General features: G+C 40.2%; 1 protein-coding gene across 1 annotated transcript in view; it reads left to right on the top strand.

Annotated features, from left to right (window-relative positions):
• Positions 1-1,023: 1,023 nt before the first annotated feature.
• Positions 1,024-17,898, top strand: part of zc4h2 (zinc finger, C4H2 domain containing) — a 40,271-nt gene continuing 23,396 nt past the window's right edge. The window contains exon 1 of the mRNA XM_043704841.2: positions 1,024-1,178. Within this exon, the coding sequence (XP_043560776.1) occupies positions 1,126-1,178 (53 nt within the window). The 5' untranslated portion in view covers positions 1,024-1,125. The remainder of the gene's footprint in view (positions 1,179-17,898) is intronic.

Raw genomic sequence — 17,898 nt, 5'->3', positions numbered from 1 at the left:
TTTATTACTTGTCCCTAGTTGCCCTTGAGAAGGTAGTGGTGGTGAGCTGCATTCTATGATATAATTAAATAAAATAATCCTGAATTACTCTTCTGTTGGCTAAGGTCAGTCCGCCTCTACAGTTAAAGAGTTTCCTGGACCATGCCTAGAAATTCCAATGCTTTCAAATGGATCTGGGGTATTCTTGGGATTTGGTGGGAACATTATACCATTTTGTTTTGGTGTTTCACTCCTAGGATGTTATTTTCCACTGTCAGGATTTTTAATGTGTGGCTCCAAACTATTTATTTTCCCTTCATGTTAGCAGCTCCTTCTGTTGCAGATTTACTAATTAAAACTGTTAATATTGAATAACTACTACAGAAAATATTTATACTGGAAAGAGTGAGATAGGCCTCAAGGGAACCAAATGTGTGCTTACATAGAAGCTTCAGTCATCTAAATAAATGAGTTAAGGTGTTGGGGTGTTGACATTTCAGATGAAATGGCTACACTCCAATCTTAATCTGTACATTTCTTTTTCTAGATGCTGCATTAATTCTGGTCTAGTATTTTCCGCTTTTATTATTCTTTTATATAGATGGCTTTTCAAAGAATGGGAAACACCGTTTTTAAAAACTGTTTCTGACTAAGGGTGACTAAACCCGAAACATTAACTCTTTTTTTCTCTCGCCAGATGCTTCCAGACTAGTGTTTCTCCGACACTGTTGCTTGTTTCAGATTTCCAACATCCGCAGTTCTTTTTGTTTATTATATTATACGCTGCTTATATATAAAAAAACCGTCATTCCAAATCCAAAATAAGTAGCCTCACTTCAAATCAGTCCCACTTTAAGGATGTGTCATTAAATAAATCTTGGAACTGAAGTGCAACAATTAATTTAAGGAGAGGTTGCTTTTCCCACGTTCCGCGTGAAGTCCTAAAGCACAGGAAGTGAGGAATCATAGACAGCCTGCCGGGAGTGGTAGTTTATACTCGAGAGCTTTCTTTCTGTTTTCAGTGGAAAAGACTGCAACTCCCGGCTTCCTGCACACTGTACATGTTCGCTGATGCATTGAACAGCCACAGACAGAGTTCTTTTGTTAGCATTTTCACATTCTGACTGCACATCAACTGGAAGCAATATGACCGACGAGCAGGAGATCATGTGCAAATTGGAAAGCATTAAGGAAATAAGGTAAGGATAAAGTACTTCAGTGCATCGTCAATGCATTTCTTTAGCTTCGAGAACGTGGTCCAAATGAAATGTGAGCTGATGCTTTATCCCTTATTTGCAATGGTGGTATTCAGTTTAGACTTTACTGTTTTAAAACGCTTGTGAACATTATTCAGTATATACCCCGCCACTGTGGCCAGAATAGATTTACACATCTGTTAGATTTCACTCCGAGTAAATAGTGAGCGTTTTTTTTTAGATTTTACTCTTAAACAAGCCTCAGTTTCGCTGCTCACTAATCGGAGCTTTAAAGAGTTCCCTGATGTTGACAGTTGTTTGACCAGATGAACAGCAGCCGGTGAATTGTGCTTTCTGCCGGAATCTCTGAGCACTGCTCTGTGACTCCTGCCCCGCGTACTAATTCCGTTAGACAATACGGATTCAGAAACTAAATACGCTGCAGATTCATTTTTTAAAAAGTGCTTGTTATCGAAAAGCCTTTTCCATTCGAGAGGGTCATCCCTGGTGATGTACTCTTGCCCCAGACTTAGAAATTGCCTTAAACTTTTCACAAATTGCGCCCTGCGTGGTTTTCAAATAGAACGAGCAAAGTTGTCAGGCCTTACTAGGCTGTTCATTGATGTTGTTATCGGAGAGCCTGTTGTGAAACGGGAGATGTTGAGTTTTCAGTCTTTTAAATGTAGGTTTGTCTGATGCTGTATAAATGCAGCTGATGTCCATAGTTGAAGGGTCAGGGAGTAAACCCTGAGCGCTGTGGAGAGGAGCCCAAAGAAGAACTGCTGTCCAAATCTGTCATCTTTATGGCAACTCCTGCAATCGGTCCAATGTTAAATGTATTGTTTAACTTTGCATTTAGAGTCATAGAGTCTTAGAGATGTACAGCACGGAAACAGACCCTTCGGTCCAATCTGTCTATGCCGACCAGATATCCCTACCCAGTCTAGTATCACCTGCCAGCAGCTGGCCCATATCCCTCCAAAACCTTCCTATTCATATACCCATCCAGATGCCTTTTAAATGTTGCAATTGTACCAGCCTCCACCACTTCCTCTGGCAGCTCACTCCATATACGTACCACCCTCTGCATGAAAAAAATTGCCCCGAGATTTCTTTTATATCTTTTCCCTCTCATCCTAAACTTATGCCTTCTAGTTCTGGACTCCCCCACCCCAGGAAAGAGACTTTGTCTATTTATCCTATCCGTGCCCCTCATGATTTTATAAACCTCTATAAGGTCACCCCTCAGCCTCTGATGCTCCAGGGAAAACAGCCCCAGCCTGTTCAGCCTCTCCCTAAAGCTCAAATCCTGCAACCCTGGCAACATCCATGTAAATCTTTTCTGAAGCCTTTCAAGTTTCACAACATCTTTCCAATAGGAAGGAGACCAGAATTGCACACAATATTCCAAAAGTGGCAGCTTGGAGGCAGAGACGGAAGATCTGATGTTTGGGCAGCATTGAGTCTCCATAATTTTTGCCCAAGCTTCTAGTTTCACTGTAGAACAATGACAGAAGTTGATAGGCTGAATCTTGACATAGCTTCTGTACAAGAGGCCAGGCTCTTGAGAGTGGATCATTGAAAGAAAAACATTGCACGTTCATCTGATAGAGAAAGAGTTCAAGGGAAACATGTGAACAAGGCAAAGGCTATGAGGTAAGACATTTGTTAATATTTGGTACAACCCTCCACAAATAGTTCAGAGTGTGTACTCTCCATCTGCTTTTCAACTCAAACAGGGTAAATTAGCTTCTTATTTGTACCTATGGTCCAAATCTCTGCACTGCACTATATGATAGAGGTGAAAGACCAGTTTTGTGGAATTTGACATTGACATCAGCACCGTGCTACATAAGAACATCTCTAACTACTGGGGGATATCAGTACAAGAGTGGGCATGGACTGTAAGGTATGGCACACTGACCTTGGATATTATGGTTTGGAAAGATAACTGAAAGTGTACAGAAACTACTTGCATTTTGCACACATGATGAGCTTTGTAAAACCAGCACCCTCTTTTAGAACAAATCATGCCACAGGGTGTCATAGAAAGATCCAAAATTTAGGCATTGTCACCAGTTGGAACTGATTTCCACCAGATTTGATTTTCAACAAAATTTTTAACACATGGGGCTACCGCAGAACTGACAGTGATACAGATCACTCATTGTGAACCAGGATTAGGGCGCAACACCTGAAGATGTTTCATCAAAGCAGAAATGGAATCCTCATATCAACACCAACTGTACTGCCTGTCCACTTAAAAAGAAACTATGCCTTGGTTTAACAGATCAGGTACTCTCTGGCATCCCCAAACAGAGTGCAGAAGTGAAATGGAAAGAAACCTGTTTCAAAACACTATATAATACCACACTCTCAAAATATGGGAAGCAAGAGCAGAAATAAACTGGTTCAAAACTCACACCTCTGATGAAATCTGTCATTGAAGTTAAGTAGTTTGTTCTCCTTAATAATGAGTGATTAGAGCGAGAAGTCTCTGAATGCATTAAAAGTGACTTTTAATAAAGTCCCAAATGGTGTCAAGCTTCTTGAGTGTTGTTGGAACTGTACTCATCCAGGCAAGTGGGGAGTATTCCATTACACACTCTCGACTTGTGGCTTGTTGATAATGGACAAGCTTTGAGCACTTGGGAGGTTAGTTACTCACCACAGTGTTCCTAGCCTCTGACCTGCTGCTGTAACCACTGTATTTATGTGGCAAGTCCAGTTAAGTTTCTCATTAATTGTAACCCTGAGTATGTTGGTAGTGGGAGACTCCATGATGGTAACTCCATTGAATATCAAGGAGTGGAAATTAGATTGTTGCTCGCTGGTGATATCATTTCTTAAATTTTGGACTGCCCGGATGTAATTTACCACTTGTCAGACCAGGCCTGGATATTGTCCACATGTTGTTGCATTTGAACATGAGCTGCTTCAGTGTCTGAGGTGTCATGAATGGTGCTGAACATTGTGCTATCATTGGTGAACATCTCTACTCTGACATGATGGAGGGAAGGTCATTTATGAAGCAGCTGAAGATGGTTGGGCCGAGGACACTACCCTGAGAAACTCCTGTAGAGATGTCCTGGAGCTGGGATGACTGACCTCCAACCACCATTACCATCTTCCTATCTGCCAGGTATGACTCCAACCAGCAGAGAGTTTGCCCTGATACCTACTGATTTCAGTTTTACTAGGGCTCCTTGATGCTACACTTGGTCGAATGCAGCCTTATGATGTCTAGGGCTGTCACTCCTGCTTCACCTCTGGAATTTAGTTCTTTTATCCATGTCGGTACCAAGGCCGTAACGAGGTCAGGAGCTGAGTGACCCTGTCAGAATCCGACTGGTTCTATGCCTCATGATCTTATAGTCTTAAGTCATCACTGAATATTGTATACAGATAGAGAAATTAGAGGAACACTGCTTTGTATTTTATTTTAAGGAAGACACAGTCACTGAGGAAGTATTGGCGGGGCTGGATTTTGAAACTACACGAAAAGAGCTAGTAAAGCTTTTTATCAGTTTACTATGGACAATGATCCAGGTACTGCTGCTGCTGCTACAACACAGCCTGAAATCATCAAGCCTGGGAACCTGACACACATGCAATATCTGTCCAAACATTTCTGTTTGACCACTCCAGAATTACATGTGATGCAAACATGTCACCTTGTGAAAGAAGATGAACATCCACGGCAATTTGCAACAGCGATCAATATATTGTCTTGTTGGACATTGTGGGAAAAGCATTTGCTCATATTTGCCTTGTCACACTGCAAAGCCTGGCTTAATCTCATGGAAAATAGGGAGAATTAGCCATTTGGTTACAGAACTGGCTTAAAGGTAGAAGACAGAGGGTGGTGGAGGGTTGTTTTTCAGACTGGAGGCCTGTGACCAGTGGAGTGCCACAAGGATCGTTCCTGGGCCCTCTACTTTTTGTCATTTCCAGAAATGATTTGGATGCGAGCATAAGAGGTACAGTTAGTAAGTTTGCAGATGACACCAAAATTGGTGGTGTAGTGGACAGCGAAGAGGGTTACCTCAGATTACAACAGGATCTGGACCAGATGGGCCAATGGGCTGAGAATTGGCAGATGGAGTTTAATTCAGATAAATGCAAGGTGCTGCATTTTGGGAAAGCAAATCTTAGCAGGACTTATACACTTAATGGTAAGGTCCTAGGGAGTGTTGCTGAACAAACAGACCTTGGAGTGCAGGTTCATAGCTCCTTGAAAGTGAAGTCGCAGGTAGATAGGATAGTGAAGAAGGCATTTGGTATGCTTTCCTTTATTGGTCAGAGTACTGAGTACAGGAGTTGGGAGGTCATGTTGCGGCTGTACAGGACATTGGTTAGGCCACTGTTGGAATATTGCGTGCAATTCTGGTCTCCTTCCTATCGGAAAGATGTTGAGAAACTTGTAAGGGTTCAGAAAAGATTTACAAGGATGTTGCCACGGTTGGAGGATTTGAGCTACAGGGAGAGGCTGAACAGGCTGGGGGTGTTTTCCCTGGAGCTTTGGAGGCTGAGGGGTGACCTTATAGAGGTTTACAAAATTATGAGGGGCATGGATAGGATAAATAGGCAAAGTGTTTTCCCTGGGGTCAGGGAGTGCAGAACTAGAGGGCATAGGTTTAGGGTGAGAGAGGAAAGATGTAAAAGAGACTGAAGCGGCAACTTTTTCACGCAGCGGGTGGTACGTGTTTGGAATGAGCTGCCAGAGGATGTGGTGGTAGCTGGTACAATTGCAGCATTTAAAAGGCATTTGGATGGGTATATGAATAGGAAGGGTTTGGAGGGATATGTGCCGGGTGCTGGCAGGTGGGACTAGATTGGGTAGGGATGTCTGGTCGGCATGGACGGGTTGGACCGAAGAGTCTGTATATTTCTATGACTCTATGACTCTAATGCATCTACCCCAAATCTCAGTGTAGTATCAGAACTGGAAGGCCTGTAATTGAAATGATCTTCTCAGTCTTACAGCAGCAAGAGAAATGTTATGAACAAGTTCGCCCACTGCATGTTTTGAGAGAGCTGGAATATGGAGCAGGGATGTACTGTTGAAGTTGTATAAACCTTTGGTCAGACCACATTTGGAATATTGTGATCAGTTTTTGGTCCCATACATGATATGGTTCAGGATGCTGCCACCCATCAACAGTGACAGTGTGATCGTGTAATGCTGGAGGTTGTTGGTAGATTCACATATCTAGATCCCACGCTCACCAGCAACTGTCACTTGATGCTGAGATTCACACTTCATAAAAATGCTGTAGCTGTCACATCCAACCATGACTGATGGAATGCAGTCTGACTGAAAGCAAAATACAAGTCTGCAAACTTGTACTCAGTGCAATTCTTTACGATGGTGGGACCTGGACAGCAAGTACTAGGCAGGAAAAGCAGCTGAACAGATACCTCTTTCACTGTCTAAGGTGTATCTTTGACATCCCTTGGCATGACAAGTTCACCAACTCTGACGTCAAATTCTGCTAAGCCAATAACGTCTTTCATTATTATTATTATGATTATTCTGTTATGGCTTAGGGCAGGCTAAGTTGACTCATGTCCATTACAATGCTCAAGGGTAGCATCAAAGTACCTTGTGAGCAATGCTTCTTCTAAGCTACTTGGCTGCTCCAAGGTTCTGCCTGTAGTGGTTGGCGATCTGGTTGGTACACTGCTGCTTTGACTTCCTGTTCCAGACATTACTGCCAATTGCAGACTAGGGCAATGTGCATGCTCTTAAGAGGCTTTGACAGCTTGTTGTAGCATGTTTCAGTTTGGTCCAGATGGACTATCATTGCAGAGTAATGCACCTTTTTGTGTTGTCAATACAAACAAATGAAGTTGAAATATACCAGGAACTGATGTGAAGCTAATTGGAGGCTATTCAGCCCATCATTTCCATGCAACCTCTTTGCAAGAGCAGCTCAACTAGTCCTGCTCCTCCGCCTGTTCTCTGTGAACCTTTTGACGCATTGATTCTAGCTATTCTAACCCTATTTTCCAACAATTGGCCTAGCCTTGTATAACTTGGTTCATATCAAAGTACTTCTTAAATATTGTGAGGGTGTCTGCCTACCACCCTTTCAGACAGTGAATTCCAGTTTCCCACCACACTGTCAGTAAAAAAATGCTTTCCTTACATCCCCTCTAAATCTCCTGCCCCTCAACTTAACTCTATGGCCCCCAGTTATTTGACCCTCCAAAAAGGTGTAACAGTCTCTTCCTATCTACCCTATTCATGACCCCATAACTTTATACATGTTCCCCCTCAGTCTCCCCTGCTCCAACTCCAGTCACCTCACAACTAAAACTTTCTAGACCAGGCAACATCCTGGTAAATCCTGGTAAATCACATGCCTTCTGTAATATGGATTCCAGAACTGTACAAAATACTCTGGCTGTGGCCAACCAACACTTACATAACCAATCAGCAGAACTTCCCTTATCTTAAGCTCTATGCCTTGGCTAATAAAGGCAAGTATCCCTTATGCCTTCTTAATTACATTATCTACCTTTCCTCCTACCTTTAAGGGACTGGTGGACATGCACACCCAGGTGCCTCTGATCCTTGGTGCTACCCAGGATCCTACTGTTCATCATGCATTCTCTTGCTTTGTTTGTCCTGACCAAGTGCATCATCACACATTTATCCAGATTGAATTCTATTTGCACACTGTGATTAGAGGACAAAATTAATAATTGTATATACTTAGTTTTCATGTTATGTAAATTGGAAAACAAGCTGTTTACATTATATTTCCTTCTGTGGATACTGGGTTGCATTTAAATTCAGAAAGTGATCTAGAGCTTAAAAATGTTGGAGGCGACTGTTCTAAATGCATCCTTGGTATAAAGAACTCCACTCTCAGCAATTTAAAAGATTCTTCCAACCATACAGTACTGTGAACTCAGGATGTTAATCACAGCTTAAATTTATAACTTAAATGAACTCATATTTTCCTTTGGTATTTTGTGCTTCATGGTTGGTATTTGTAAATTATTTTGCCAAGTTACAGTAGTCCTTTTAGTTCCACAGGAGCCACATGAAAAGTACAACACCCCAGAGCTCCAGACAGAAAGTAGTTTTATGGGAGGAAACTTGTTACAGGCATTTCTAACATTTAATAGCCAAAGAATTGTTTCCAATGTTTTGTAGCTTTTGTTTTAATCACATATAAACCATTTGGACAATACCTGAACAGTGAACTATTTGCAAGACTGGCTGGAATGAAAGCCAGGAGCAGAAATTGGGTCACCAGCAGACTTATGGGATTAGGACTGAATGATCAGGATAGGGGTCGCATAGAACAATAAAACACTTGGAGCATAGTTGGTTATCCAACACAGTGGAGAAAGTGAGGTCTGCAGATGCTGGAGATCAGAGCTGAAAATGTGTTGCTGGAAAAGCGCAGCATGTCAGGCAGCATCCAGGGAACAGGAGAATCGACGTTTCGGGCATAAGCCCTTCTTCAGGAATCCAACACAGTACCTATTCCTGCTTTCTCTTGCATACCTTATGATCCCTTTTAGCCTTAATTCTTTCTTGAAAATATTCAAAGTTGTGGCCTTAATCACTTTCTGTGACAGAGAATTCTGCAGGCTCACCACTCTCTGGATGATCCTCATCTTTGTTCCAAATGGCTCACCTCCTGTCTTTAAACTGTGGATTTCCTGGGCATTGAGAACATCTTTTCTGCATTTACGGTGGCTTGTCCTGTTTCAGTTTTATAGGTATCTATGAGATGTCTCTTGCGTTCTTCTAGCCTCCAGTGAAAAAAGTCCTAACCAGTCCAACTCTCTTCATATGTTTGTCCTGCCATCTTAGCAATCAGCCTGGTAAACTTCATTGCACTTCATCCACAGCCAGAATATTGCTCCTCAAATGAGGAGACCAAAACTGCAAATTGTAATCCAGCTGTGGTCTCACCAAGGCCCTGTACAATTGCAGCAAAACATCCCTTTAAATGCTTACTGTCAGCAATTGGTACACAAGGCTACTCAGCTCTCTACCCCTTTTACACAATCTATTGCCATCAAAGTTACAATCTGCCTTCCTGTTTTTGCTAACAAGGTGGACAAACGTGACTTTATTCACATTATACTTCTTCTGCATTTGTGCATTCACTCAGCTTGTCCAAGTCACACTGAAATATCTCTGTATCCTCCTCACGGTTCAGCCTCCCATTCAGCTTTGTGCCATCTATAAACTTGGAGATATTAAATTTAGCTCATTCATATCAATTATTAATATATATTATGAATAGCTGGGGTGCAAGCACTGATCCCTGCGGTAACTCAGTATTTACTGTCAACCACTCAGAAAAGACCCATTTATTCCTATGTTTATTTCCCCTGAATGCCAGCCAGTTCTCTATCCATGATGGTTCACTGCCTGTAACCCCATGGTCTTTAATTTTACATGCTAATCTCTTACATGGGATCTCATTGAAAACCTTCTGAAAATCCAAGCAAACCACGTCCACTGGCCCCTCCTGTCAACTCTATTGGTTATATCTTTGAAACATTTCAGTAGATTTGTGAAGCATGATTTTCCTTTCATAAATCTATGCGGTCTCTGTCTGATCTTGTTACTGTTTTCCAAGGGCTGGGCTATTAAACAGTTTAAAATGGACTCAAGAATTTTCTCCACTGCTGACTGACGTCAGGCTAACCAGCTGGTAATTCCCTATTTTCTCTTTACCTTTTCTTTAAACAGTGGGATTATGTTCGCAATCCTCCAATCCGCAAGAACTGTTTCAGCATTACAGAACTTTGAAAGATAACAACCGTTGCACCCAATATTTCTAGGGACACTTGTTAAGGCATTCTGGGATGTAGATTATTAGGCCCTGGTGATTTAACAGACTTTAATCCCAACAATTTCCCTACTAATACTAATTTCCTTCAGTTCCTCTATCTCACTTGACTCTATGTTCCCTAATATTTTTGAGATGTATTTGTGTCGTCTTTTGTGAAGCCAGAACCAAGAAACATATTTAATTAGTTTACCATGTCTTTGTTTCCCATTATAATTCCCCCTTTTCTGACCATGAGACATTTGTCTTCACTAACGTTTTTCTCTTCATGTACCTGCAGAAGCTTTTGCAATCAGATTGCAATGTCCCCCAAGCTTACTCTCGTACCTTTATTCACCCCTTCTTAATCTTTCACTTTGTCTTCCTTTGTGTAAATCAAACTGCCCCTAACCTTCAGGTCTGATGATTTTTTTTGGCCAATTTGTATGGCCCTTTCTTGGATTGAATATTATTCCTAATTTCCCTTGTTAGCCATAGCTGGACCATCTTTCTTGTTTGATTTTGTGCCAGATGGGAATGAAAAATTGTCATCCATGCACACTTTAAAAATATTTTCCATTGTCGATCCCTTATTGTCCCTTTTCAATAATGTTCCTCAGTGTAACATAGCCAATACACTCCTCATACCTTTTGTAATTTTCTTTATTTAAATACAGGATCCTAGTCTCAGAATTATCTATGTTATTCTCTACCTTAATGAGGAATTCTATCATATTATGGTCACTCTCCGCAGTGCTAGATTGCCAATTATTCCCTTTGCATTACACAATACCCAGTCTCAGATGGCTTGTTCTTCAATGTATTGATCCAGAAAACCATAGGCAACATGTGTTCAGAGAAGGGAAACATATGGATTTGGGCAAGGACAGGAACAGCTTTTAATTGTAGTATGAAAGGAATACTATGGCATACTCATGACAAATCTCTGATTTTACCAATGCGCTGAAAGATGCTCGATAGCCAAGTCCCAACTCTCTACAGTGATTACTAGCGTCATGTTTAAAGAAGAATAAGCAATTTTCAGAGCAGTGAAAAAATGAGTATTATTTGGTGAGTCTTTTTAACCTACTTCTATTGTTGGATATATCTTTGCTGAATATTCTCCTATCAATTACATCCTGCTTTAAGAGACTGTTCATGATCAATATCTCTTGATGCTATTAAATACTCGTTTTAATATAGTTTTTCCAATGAAATCTCTGACTTTTCGTAGACATTAATCCATAGGAGGAGAATTTTTCCAGCAAGATTATTGTGAGTTATTCTTCTTGGCCTGTATTAAAGTAAATTGAAAGCAGAACTAGTCTACAGATCATTAGACACATCAAAAAGAAAATAAAGATGTCAAGAGACTGAGTCTGTGCCAGATTGAACATGGACTAGTTGTAATAAAAATATAATGAAGAATAATGCAAATTATTTGCATCTGTTCTGGTGCAACGCCAGAATTACTTAAAATAAATCCCTGGGAAATAAGGATACAAATCTATATGAAATGAAAGAAAGTACTTGGGTTCTTCTGTTCAAAGTTCTGGCATTGTGTATAATCTGCATTCATTGTTTTGTCAATGTTTAGCCCTTGGTTTTATTCTCATTAACCTCTCCCTTCTCTCTCCATCCATCCCTGTCATGTCCTGGTAGTAAAATGGTGTGCCTTATTCTTGCCTTTCTTTGGGGTTTAGTTCCAAACTACTAGAAGCTCTCTGCTACCTGTATCATGTGACCATGCTTCACATGGTTCCTGAGGCTTGCTCCTTCTGATGAAGGTAGACAGGTGTTGTAGTTGGGCCAGATCCTGTTGTAAGTTAATGTTTGTGTTCTCTTGATGCTATTAAATGCTATATGCTAGTTGATCTCTTGAATTTCATTCAGTTTATTTTAATGTAGGGGGGGGGAAAGAAATGGGTGATATAAGACAGGCTACCAAGTTATTTCTTAAGTTCTTCTGTTGCAGGCTTCCCCATCCTACCCTATTGCTGACAGACAAAACCTTCTAGTTCCTTAACACATGACTATGAGCAGCCTCAAAAATATTTCATTTATAGAGTCAGAGTCATAGGGGACAGAGACAGACCTTAGTCCAACCAGTCGACACTGACCATAATCCCAAACTAAACTAGTCCCACCTGCCTGCTCTTGGTCCATAACTACCCAAACATTTCTTGTTCATGTATTTATTTCAATGTCTTTTAAACATTGTAACTGTACCCACATCTACCACTTCCTCTGGTAGGTCATTCCACACATGAACCACTGTTTTTATGTAAAGAAAAATTGTCCTTCATGTCTTTTTAAAACTTTCCTCCTCTCATCTTAAAATTATGCCCCCTAGTCTTAAAATCCCCTGTCGTAGGGAAAAAAATCTATCATTCACCTTATCTATGCTCATTATTTTATAAGTCTCTATATTTTGGAATACTGCGTTCAATTCTGGTGTTGTCCAATAGGAGCAATGTCGTTAAACTTGAAAGAGCTCAGAAAAGATTTACAAGGATGTTGCCAGGCTTGGAGGATTTGAGCTATAGGGAGAGGCTGAACAGGCTGGGGCTATTTTCCTTGGAGTTGTTAGAAGCTGAGAGGTGACTTTATAGAAGATTAGAAAATCATGAGGGGCATGGATAGGGTGAATAGTTAAGGTTCTTTCCCCAGGCTTGGGGAGTCCAAAACTAGACAGTATAGGTTTAAGGTGAGAAGGGAAAGTTCTGTACCCAAAGGTCTGAGCAATGAAGGCAAAAATGCGAAATGCCTTCTTAACCACTCTGTCTATATGTGATGCGAATTTAAAAGAATTATATCTCTGGACCCGTGGGTCTCTCTCTTTTACAATGCTATCCAGGCCCTACTTATAATTGTATAAGTCCTGCACTTGTTTGTTTTACTAAAATGTAATACCTTGCATTTATCTAAATTAAACTCCATCTGGCACTATTCGGCCATTGACCCAATTGATTAACATCTTTGTAATCTTAGATAACCTTCTTCTTTGTCCACTCTACCACCAATGATGGTGTCCTCCACAAACTTACTAATCATGTCTCCTAAATTCTCATCCAAATCATTTATGTAAATGACAAACAAAAAGTGGACCCACCACTGATATCTGTGGAACACTGTTGGTCACAGGTCTCCAGTGACAACCCTCCATCATCACTGTCTGTCTCCTGCCTTTTCAGCAATTTTGTACTCAGTTGGTAATCTCACCCTGAATCCCAAGTGATCTAAATTTACTAATTAGTTCACCGCGTGGAACCTTGTCAAAGGCTTTACTAAAGTCCAGATAAACAATGTCTACCGGTCTGCCCTCCATTTTCTTGGTTACTTCCTCAAAAAGGTCATGTGAAAAAGTAGCAAGATATTAAACAACTAAACATGACCATACCTGGAAGTACTGAGAAGAGCAGGTAACCTGCAAGAACTAAATTTCGCTGTCAGCTTTGACTCAGTGTTAACACTCTTTCCTGTGGTTCTAAACCTGACTGGAGCATCTTAAGCACATAACCTAGGTTGAAGCTCTCGTGCAGTATAGACGAGGTTATTAGAGGTGTTGCCTTTTCAGATAATATATTGTTGAGGCTCTGTATGTCCTCCAGGTCAACTAAAAAGATTGCATAACATTGTTTCTAAGATGAGAATTCTCCCAGTGTTCAAATTAGTATTTAATCCTCAACTGACAGCATTAAAGCAGATTACCTAGTCATTTATTTCTTCGCTATGTGATGGATTGGCTGTCAACTTTACTTATATTACAACAGTGACTACATTTCAAAAGCAGTTCATTGCACTAATGACTACACTGTAAGACTTAGTAATGACTTGAAAGGTACTTTTTTTGATTTTTTTTTTAATCGTTACCATAATTTATAGCGCAAAAAGTTCTGCATTATTTATAATGCAGAGAATAACCAAATTCTTCAAACAACTCTTGTTCAGCCACCATTTTCCTACTTCATTCAAGTCAGATCACTTAAAAGTATGAGGAATATACAGAGCATTAGTACAATTGGTCTATGCTTGTGTTTATGCTCTACACCAGTCTCATCCCATCTTTTTCATCTAACCTTTTTAACATACCTTTCTAAATCCTCTTCTCTCATGTACCTATCTAGATGCTCTGTACAAGAGGAATGGAAACATAAAGCAGGAATTTCAAACTGCACTAGAAAAATGCTAGAGTCCATTAATAATGAAGAAAAATCCAATGCAATCAAATACAGTCAACATGACTTTGTGAAAATGAAATCATGCTTGGCACATTTGTTGAGTTGATAAAGGGGAAGTGGTACAAGTAATACATTTGGATTTCCAGAATGCATTCAATAAAGTGCCACGTAAAAGCTTATTGCACCAGAGATGAGCTCAATATTGGGGTTAATGTATTAGCATGGATTGAGAGTAGTTAAGACAAAAGATAGGAAGTTAGTGGGTTATTTTTTAAGGTTGGAAAAGTGTAGCTAGTGGAGTGCCACAAGGATTAGTTGTATGGTCACAATTATTTACTGTGGAGGAGGGGGTAGTGTTAATGAATCAAAATTTGCTGATAATACTAAAATAGGTGGGAGAGTATGTTGTAATGAGATCATGAAAAAACTGTAAGGGAATATAGATAGGTTAAATAAGTGGCTAAAACAATGGCATATAGATTCTTCCTACCAAAGTGCACGTTCATTCAAAGTACAGATTGTTAGTTAAATGGAGAGTGATTCCAAACAAGTGCAGTACTGAGCGATCTGAGTGTAATTGTGCAGGAAACGCAAAACTTTAGAATATAGGTCTAGCAAGTAACTAAGAAGGCAAATAGAATTCTGGCCTTCATTGAAAGGAATTTGGAGATGAAAAATAGTGAAGTTTTGTTACAAATGTTGTGGGGTGTTGATGAGGTTGCACCTGGAGTACTGTGTATACAAGCTTTGGTCCTTGTGTATACAAGAAGAAATATTGGCACTGGAGGCAGTTCAAAGGAGTTTCACCAGGCTAATTCCTGGAATGAAGGAATTGATTTATCAAGAATGACTGACTAGAAGAATGAGGGATGATCTTGTTGAAACATCCAAGATTCTGAGGGACTGAGGATAGATGTTGAGAAGATGTTTCCAATAGTAGGGCAGCATCGAACCAGGCAACATAGTTACAGGATAAGGGACATGTTAAAAATTGAAGTGCAAAGGAATTTGTTTTCTTGGGGTAGTGAAAATTTGGAATTCTCTACCCAGAGAGTTGTGGACGCTAGATTATTGTAAGTATTTAACGAGGAAGTAGATTTTTGAAACATCAGGGAGTTGAGGAATATGAGTTGAACCTGCGAACAGATCAACTATGATTTATACATTGACAGGGCAGGTTTGAGGGGCTGACTGGCCTTCTCAACTTTGTTTCTTTTTACATGCATGTATGTTATTCACGTCAATCTCTCCTGGTGGCAGCACTTTTCACATTCTGACTCCTTTCTGATATATGTCTATCTGGAATTCCTTAATGGTTTTAACAGTTTACATAGACATAACTTATCCTGTAAGATTGTTTGTTTATTTTCTGTTATAAGTGCTGGCAGCAATGTTTTCTGTGACATGGACCTACGTTTTGTCTCTACAATCTGGATGTATTCAAAAATTAATTTGTGGATGCTTGGATTCTTCAGCTCACACAAATAAAATCTGTGTGAGAGATGCATCATGGCGATATAATTTTACTTCACTCTTTAGGAGCTATAATTCAGGATAGCATGTCAGAGCTTTTCCAAATAACTGAGGCATTGGTGGGAGGAAAAAGATCAAGAATAAAGATTTAATATTTTTCCTATGTATTGTGTATTTTAAGTTGTTAATTAAGAACTTCCAAACTAACTGCATTGTTTAGCTTTGCATCTCTGAGGGAAGCTGATTTTTGCACTGCTATCATGCTGTTATTTACGAGCAGGTCTAAGTGACTCAAATACCTTGGCTGACTAAATAAAGATAATTATATAGTATGCACATTTTTTAAACCTGAAAGTTATATCAGTTCATATATAATCAACCAAGAGAGTAACTAGTTGGCATTAATTTATCTTTGCTGATCAACAGCCAATTCCAGTCGTAGAATGTCACGAACAGGAAATTGTTTATTAAATTAAAATTGAACAAGCAGTCATGTGGACTTATTTCACTGAAAGACCATAGAGTTCTGAAAAAAAAATTAGTGAAGACCATTGTACCCTGAACTAACGTTGTCTCTTTTGATTCAATCAAGTGCATTTTTGTAGCAAAATGAGATGTGAACAAGCAGGCATGCTCTTTAAAAAGAGGCATCATAATAGTCTGTTCTGCTTTGAATACTAAGTGCTAGAATGTAGGGAGGGTTCATGTCTCTGGGACAGTGTTGCCATTGAAGTTAGGTTGCTCAAGTACATCTTGTGGTCAGCAGTCACATTTTGCCAATTTACAACAATATAGAAACATAAAAAATAGTCACCAAAATCCCTATAGTGTGGGGGAAGGTCACTTGGCCCATCAAGTCCACACAGACCTTCCAAAGAGCATCCTACCCCAATCTACCCCCTATACTCCCCATGGCTAATCTACCTAACCTGCACATCTTTGGACTGTGGGAGGAAACCACAGCACCCAGAGGAAACTTACACACACTGCAAACTCCACACAGACAGTTGCCCAAGGCTAGAATCGAACCCTGGTCCCTAGTGCTGTGAGGTAGCAGTGCTAACCACTGAGCCACCATGCCACCCCAGGAGCAAGAGTAGGCCATTCATCCCATAATCCTCCTCTGCCATTCAATATTATTGTGGCTGATTGTTGTCAATACCCTACGCCTGTCCTCCCCCTTACCCCATGACCTTGTTATCCACAAGAGCTATATCTACCACCATTTTGAAAACCTATAATGCTTTGGTGTGAACCACTTTATCTGGTAGTTAATTCCACAGGCTCAGCACTCCTTGAGTGAAGAAATTCCACCTTATCTATGTCCAAAATGTTTACCCCTTATCCTTAAACTGTGACCTCCTGATTCTGCACTCCCCCACCTTAGGGAACATCCTTCCTCCATCTAACCTGTCTAGTCTGTTAGAATTTTATTGGTTTCTATGAGATCCCCACTCTCATTTTTCTAAACTCTTGTGAATACAATCCTAACTGACTCAATCTCTTCTTGTACATCAGTCTTGCCATCCCAGGAATCAACTTGGTAAACCTTCGCTGCACTCCTTCTATAGCAAGAACATCCTTCCTCGGATAAGGAGACCAAACTTCACTCAGTATTCCAGGTGTGGCCTGTATAATTGCAGCAAGAAGTTCTCGTTCCTGTACCTGAATCCTCTTGCTATGAATGCCTGCTGCACCTGCCCTCCTAAATTCAGCGACTGGTACACAGAGATACCTCGGTCTTGTTGAACATTCCCCTGTTTCAATTTCTAGCCATTCAAATAATAATCTGCCTTCCTATTTTTGCTATCATAGTGGATAACCTATTTATTCACATTGTATTGCATCTGTCTTACATTTACTCACTCACTCAGCCTGTCCAAATCACATTGCATTGTCCTCACAGCTCACCCTTCCATCTACCTTTGTGTCATTGAGCAATTTTTGAGATATTACATTTAGCTCCCTCATCTAAACCATTAACATATATTATGAATAGCTGGGATCCTCGTACAGATCCCTGCTGTACCTGTTTTGTTACTGTCTGCCGTTCAGAAAAACACTTATTTATTCCTACTCTTTGTTTCCTGTCTACTAACCAATTTTCTGTCCATCTCAATGCACTACCCATATTCCTATGTGCTTTAGTTTTATTCAGTAATCTCTTATATATTGGACTTCATAGAAAGCCTTCTGAAAGTCCAAATAACCACATCCATTAGCTCTCCCTGATCAAGTGTACTGGTTACATCCTTAAAAAAT

The sequence above is a fragment of the Chiloscyllium plagiosum genome, unplaced genomic scaffold (assembly GCF_037043375.1).
Source record: "Chiloscyllium plagiosum isolate Xiang-an unplaced genomic scaffold, Cpla_swu_hap1 HiC_scaffold_11, whole genome shotgun sequence".
NCBI classification, from domain to species: Eukaryota; Metazoa; Chordata; class Chondrichthyes; order Orectolobiformes; family Hemiscylliidae; genus Chiloscyllium; species Chiloscyllium plagiosum.
This window is presented reverse-complemented; position numbering and strand designations above follow the sequence as displayed.